The 6,967-nt window shown below is 45.4% G+C and overlaps 1 protein-coding gene across 1 annotated transcript in view; it reads right to left on the reverse strand.

Annotated features, from left to right (window-relative positions):
• LOC147881689 (uncharacterized) overlaps window positions 1-5,727 on the reverse strand; it is a 54,378-nt gene extending 48,651 nt beyond the window's left edge. The window contains exon 1 of the mRNA XM_087401773.1: window positions 5,472-5,727. Within this exon, the coding sequence (XP_087257899.1) occupies window positions 5,472-5,642 (171 nt within the window). The 5' untranslated portion in view covers window positions 5,643-5,727. The remainder of the gene's footprint in view (window positions 1-5,471) is intronic.
• Between the last annotated feature and the right edge of the window lie 1,240 nt (window positions 5,728-6,967).

Consider the following 6,967-nt stretch of genomic DNA (forward strand, 5'->3'; position numbering starts at 1 on the left):
GGTATAGTCGTCTTTCCAATTGGTTCACCCGACTGGGCCTCGACTTAGACCGGTTGCCTCCTTTTCAATACAGCCTCGACGCTCCACCATCTCCCCTCTCCCCCACTAATCAGGAGGTCAACCGGCTCATTCGAGCGGATCTGCTCCAGCTCCACACCTAGCGGACATGGTTTCTTCACCCCGAGCTTCCTGTGAAGCTCGACTTCTACCGCCGACACTACCTCCAGATCTCACAGCAGGGCTTCATCACACCTCCGGGTTACACACAGCTTCATCTACCACATGCGCTCCAGATCTCCCTCGGTCAATTTAGGGTTTCGTCACACCGATTACGGATCGAGAGCGGACGCACAGAGGGCATCCCACGAGAGGGCCGCCTTTGCCCACTTTGCGACTTGCAAGAGATCGAGTCGGAGGAGCACTTTGCTTTCAGATGTCCTATCTATTATGCCATTCGAGGCCAGTACCACTGCCTCTTCCGCGACGGATTCGGCCTCCTCCCACACATGCTGCAGTTCTCGGATCAGCAATGCCTAGCCGCTTTCTTACATAAGATGACTCGCCACCGAGATACCTCTCTCTGAGCACGGCGACACGCACAGCACACAGTGTGAAAACGCCCAGCGGCCCATCACTGATTTCTTCCAGTCACAGGATACCTCTCCTCAATCTAGCCGACGACGCGGATGTGAGCGAGAGCCAAAGCCACGACAGCTGCACCAGCGGACAGACTCACACATCCGGGTCCACGACATCTCGTCTCTGCTCTCTGCCCGCCCCACCGGGGTTACCGTTGCCCTCATCCACAGGGCCACCCACCGCCCCCGACGACCGAGCTCGACTAGGCCGCGTGACGTCAGAGGCCAATCATCTATCGCAGGGTTTTTTCCGGCCTCCCATTTGACGGCCCCTCTATGATTGGTCTCTGACGATCACCACCTGCACATATATATTGTATCTCCCCCCTCTGCCCCATTTTTTGTAACCCCCCCTACTTTTTTGTATCATCTGGAGGTAGACACATATTTTTTGTATCAGGACTAGACACACCGTCCTTCATAACCTCTTTTTTGTAGAAACGGTTGGCTGGCCCGTTTTGAGACCGCCACCGTTATGCTCATTGTATCAGTTATCTTTAGTCTCATAGACCTTCACGGTCTCCCAAAGACTTTAATAAACTTTCTTTCTTTCTTTCTTTCTTCTTCAGAGGATGTTTTTGAGGGGTTACTACCCATTGCCTTGGGTTCCCCCGCTGATATTTCTGATGCAAATCAGAATTTACAACCACCTCCCGATGCTCCAATTGAGCCACAGGATGTCTTGCCACCTCCACAGGCAGTGGAACCGGTGGTTCAGCAAGAAATTGCAGACATACATGCAGCTAGACTGGATTTCACAGATACCTACAAAGGCAATGCATGCATGGAAACGAGGATTCTTGGAGGCTTGAAAGACTTATATATCTTTGAAAACGAATGTAGGAAAGCAAATTTGTGGAATTGGAAAATGAGAGTTTTTGTACACCATGCTTGTATAGACAAAATCCTTTACGGATGCCCAACTTGGGCACAGGGCTCTCGAGGAGTTATTGGGTAGAATTGGAACTTTACATAAACATTTCGTGATAGGGGAGCTACGGGCTAAGGCACAAACACGCTACCCGACCCTACTAGCTGAAACAGGTATGATACCTCTAGAAGAAGAAGTTGGGCTGGTGATTATGACACTAGGCAGTCCAATAGTGGCAATTGTTTCTTTTTGGGTAAAGCTTGCATTTCCTGGCTGAGCAAGAAACAATCTACAGTGGCTACCTCATCATGTGAAGCTGAGTACAGGGCAGCTTTCACAGCAACAGTTGAATGTGTCTGGCTGCGTCGTCTATTTGCTGATCTTCATCTGTCATTGGAGGGTCCTTCTCCAATTCTCACTGATAGTCAGTGTGCCATAGCAGTGGCAAAGAATCCAGTGTTTCATGCTCGCACGAAACACATTGAGGTTGACTTCAAGGGTCTTTTTTAGACTTGAGTCGCTTATTTTCGGAGAGGCTGCACGCAAGCGTTGCGACATATCTGAGGTCCCTGTGAGAAAAGCACGAACCTACGCTCTAGTTTGTACCATTCCTCGAAGAAGATTCGGGCTGCTCCCTGAGGTTACTCATGTTGGAGGGGGCACAAGAAGCAGGATGGAACCAGCCGTGGAAATCTCGTAAAGGAGATCCTGTCTGAGGTAACACTGGTAATGCCGAAATGGGTGTTACTACTCGTGAGAGTACAGGGGTAGGTTGCAGAGTCCACGGATCTGAGAAGGGATAAGGAGCAGCTGTCGCAAGTGGAAGATATCCAGGAGAAGGAGTGCCTTCAGAGTGTAAATACTGTCTTGGGGAGGGTACAACCTGTATAGGAGGATATCTGGGAGCTGAAGGAGGTGGAGAGTACCCTGGAGATGCTGAAGCTGAGGGTAAAAATCTCTCCAAATATACCTAGATGAATCTAGGAACATTCCCAAACTCATCCTCTAAAAACACAACATAGTGCAGTTTCAATCTCATGATAGTCACTCACAAGGTTGAAAACCATAAACTCCATCATGCATAGCAGGGACTAGCTACTATGACATCCCCACTGACGTCATCAGCGCCCAATAGTGGGTGTAGACCATAGTATAAAAATATGCTCTCACACATACAAATCCACACCCCCACACATACTTGAGCATCCATTTATACAAAGTCTTCGTACTGAGTTTCTGTCGGCACTCCGAAGGTGAAGGGCAGACTCAACCATGATGAAGGCTAGCACTAAAGGAGAAGGCTAATCAAAAGGTAGTCCAAAATCTCTTCATTCAAGCTACAACTGCTTGTGAAGTCTAAACATTTTCATTTTAGTCTCTCCCCAACGAGCATCTAAATCTAAATCTAGCTGATAGGGCAACGCACCATTTCTCTCCAAAGATGGACAGCAAACTCGTGAGGAATATCAGGTTCTGGGTATCTACGTGTCTCTTAGAACACAACCTGGACTGTGCTGAGGAAGTAATGTAACTGAGGTGCCTCACGCAAAAGGTATAGGATGTGGTCCAAATCACTGGAAGGGCACGTGACACAGAAGAACCACGATGCAAAAGCTCCGAAACGGGCTGGTTGTGCAATCTGAACACGATATTGTGTGGTAGATGATGCCTGAGGTGTCCTTGAAAGGATGGGTGAATTGCCAGGGGTTTCCATTCTTTAAGGAAGCCGCTTTCATTTGCTGTAATTTGATAATAAGCTTCAAATGACAATATGAAAGAGAATCCTTAGAAATAGAATGGAAAGAATCCACCTGGCATAGATTTAATATGCCAGTTAGTTGCGTAGAAAAGGCCTGCAGATCACTGTCCGGAGGTCCATGTTGCTGTCCTTGCAAATCCACGTGGATGTGTGAACTAGAAATAGGTGCCTGGTAGACTTTCGAGGCAGACGAGGGGCGTTGGCAGAGGCTGGGTGCAGAAAAGGCAGATCTCCTGCTGTACTCCAAAGTGTGTGTGCATGAAGAGGTGTGTACCCCTTGTGTAGAGGGTACCCCTTGTGAAGGGTGTGACCCTTGATGAGAGGGTACATTACAATAGAAGTGTCTCTTCCATAGAATGTCTCTTGTGAAGGGTTGTGCCTTATAGGAAGTGTCCCGTCGAAAGGGCATACCCTTCCACAAGTGTCCATCATCAAACCATCCATAAGTCTAGAAATAGAGAAAGGAATACGTCACAGATCGTGACAAAGACACCTCTCTTGCATGAGAAGTCAATGAGTATGATATGCCTTAATATTGGCCATGTCAGATTTATGGCTTCCTTTTTAAAGTGGACTTGCAGCCAAAGAAGCTGAGGGGAATACAAAGCCCTCAGAAGAAACAATCATTTCAGAACTATCTCTAGTTCGGCTTGTGAAAGTCAAAGAACAACTCCAAGTGAAAGGGGATGGATTTGCCAAGCCGACACCTTAACTACAATGCATTCTTCTCTAGGTCCTTGTACCTCGCACAGTGCATGTGCCAACCAGACCTTTTGTACTTGCCGACCTATACCTTTCATCCGCCATGCCGGTGGAGCCGTTCCTGCCCGTACTTGCATGGGCTGCAGTACATGCCCTTCTCCAATAATGCCCATCTGGCAGCCAATCTGCTGCCCACATGGCAAACTTAATCCAACCCCTTTTACTAAAGGTAGGTTATCCTCCCCCATGTCTTCCTCATATGAGGGCTCACTAGTGGAGAGTGACCCCAATTTCTTCAAGAAATGGTTAATGATTGGAGCGCCTATGAGTCAATTCTAACAACAATTATTCATATCATATATACAAGATACCATCCTGTGATAACGTGAGCAAATGGGTTGGAGTATTTGAGGCCATTCTACCATGATATTCAAAGGTCTTGAGAGATTTCTATGCTAGCATAACCATTAGGGGAAGGTAGTTAGGTCACATGCCACAGGCATGGATTTGAAAAAGTAGTAGGCAACGATGACCTCGAAAAAATGGAAGATCTTTTCCATTTCGCCAAGCAAGAAGCTTAAGCCAAGCAAAACAAATATTGAAGAGGTCATGAGATTTAAGACGACTTTGTGCCTACTCACGTGCATTATGAGATTAACGAAGTAGCATACCACCCACCTCTAAGATCCAAGTGCCATTCGTAAAATGACATGGGGGTCAACATGGGCACGTTTTCCTACAACAAGGTTTCTATACAGTATTTTATAAACTTAAAGGCTCTACCAAAAGATGAAAAAAAAGTATTTTGTAACTTAAAGGGTTTACCTAAACATGAGAAATCTTGGCAGCCAAAAAACTATACCCTCACACTCTCTCTCTCGTCTATTCTCTCTCTCCAGCGCTACCTGAATGAGAACAAGACGCTTCTACTACGCTATACAGAGCTGCTGCTTTTGCTAGGCAATATAGGGCCACAACAAATAACCCTGAAACATTGAGACAGGAATCTAGGAGCGATTGCTAAACATAATGAACAAGTCTCTACCCCCTAATTTCAAGCCAAACACAGTGAGGTACATGCCTATGCAAGAACTTATGTTTCAAAAGCTGACCACGTTTCTATGCCTCTGCAAAAAACAGTAGCATAACCCGACTTATGCTTCAAAGCTCGTTTAATAATCCTCATGAAATCCAGCCGCATTTCAGATCTAATGATATTATAAGATTGCCAAAACGGTGAAAACCCCCTCAAGTAAAAGTCTTGAGGGGAACACTGAAAGGAAAAACTGTGTGTGTGTGTGTTTGTGTGTGTGTGTGTCTGTGTGTGTGTCTGTGTGTGTGTGTGTTAAAACAAAGCCGAACCATGCAACACTAAACAAAGCTGCACAATAAATTGCTAGGCCTTGCAATTTAAAAGAGCTGCAATACATCACTAAACATTGCGTGCAACGATCGCGCCTCTATAATGGACTGACTTAGACGACCTACACGTGCTTGTTACCTGATAACCACGGCCGGTGTATTTGAGCTGACAGGATTCATAGCCCGTGTACGTTCGAAAAAGGTTGTAAATTTCGCGCTCCTTAATGTCGTTAGGAAGGCCTGAGATGAAGAGAGTCCGAACCTCATCGCCGCCAGAGCCGGAAGATTGAGCAGAGGTCTCCACAGCCATGCCCGGAGGATATAACAGAAATGCTATTCTAGAAAACAAAACAAACCCTAACCAGCTGCCTCTCTAATAGAATCCCAGTGGTTGAGGCGGATCGTTATGAAACCCAGGTCAAGGGTTCAATCCCCCTGTGTTATGTTATTTCCGAAATTAACGTCTCTTCGTATATATATATAGAATCCCCCTAGTAAAGGCGATGGCTTGGGAATTGGATGGGTTTAAGATACACTAGAATAGAGTGGGAGCTTAACTCTGCTGGAAAGTTTATAATACTAGATAGATGGCATATACAATGGGAATAGGGTCGGATGAGCATGATGGCTAGTAGACTTTATGGCAAGTAGTGCATGTCGATAGGCATCATTGGCTGCAGGAATGTTTCGAAGCATTCACTACATTGAAGTGGCTTTCCTTGGAGACTGACAAAGATTCGCACACTGGGTCCACAAGCAAGAGCCTAAGTTGCAAGATATTAAGAATCATTATAACCTCACAATATCCTTTCCTATAGACTACTCCATGACCATCCTCGTTGCACCCAAATGTGCCCAAAATTTCCTCTGTGTATTGTGGTGGCCTTTTGACCTAAGGATTGTGGGCCATTATTCTCTCAACAACAAGAATGGTCCGAAAATATCCATGGGCATTCATCTCGTTGATTATCCAACCAAGGACGTACATAAGATTGTGGGTTGTATATGCATGGGGGAAATCTTTTGGCGAGCTTTTTAATGTGAGCTTTTTTACCATTTCCTTTGTTTTTGCGAGCTTTTTTTAGAAATCCATACATGTTTTTGTTATAAGAAAGATGGGGAGGTTAGAAAGAGGGGGAGAGAATATAGGATATGTTCATTTTCATAGCATGTGGGAGGGGTGGAAGAGTGTATACTATGCACAAGGGGGGGGAGGATATGAGTGGCAGTAGGAGGCAAAAAATTATGGAAGATATGTCCATATTCAAAGTAGAAGGGAGGAACTATGGGAGATATGTACATTTTAAAAGTGTATAATTTGAAACTTTTGACCTCATATTTGGATTCCTCATCGAATTCCGGTCATTTTGAGTACCAACATGACCATATTCTGATAAAAATTGGAAAAATGGTGTTTTTGTCATTTTGGCCTGTTTGGGGCCTGTTTTGAGTCTGCGCTCGTCGAATTCCGGTCATTTTGAGTACCAACATGACCATATTCTGATAAAAATTGGAAAAATGGTGTTTTTGTCATTTTGGCCTGTTTGGGGCCTGTTTTGAGTCTGCGCTAGACTCAAAACAGGCCCCAAACAGGCCAAAATTACAAAAACACCATTTTTCCAATTTTTATCAGAA

The sequence above is a fragment of the Dipteris shenzhenensis genome, chromosome 30, assembly GCF_047967505.1.
Source record: "Dipteris shenzhenensis isolate YYH24624 ecotype China chromosome 30, Dip_SZ_1.0, whole genome shotgun sequence".
Taxonomy (NCBI): Eukaryota; Viridiplantae; Streptophyta; class Polypodiopsida; order Gleicheniales; family Dipteridaceae; genus Dipteris; species Dipteris shenzhenensis.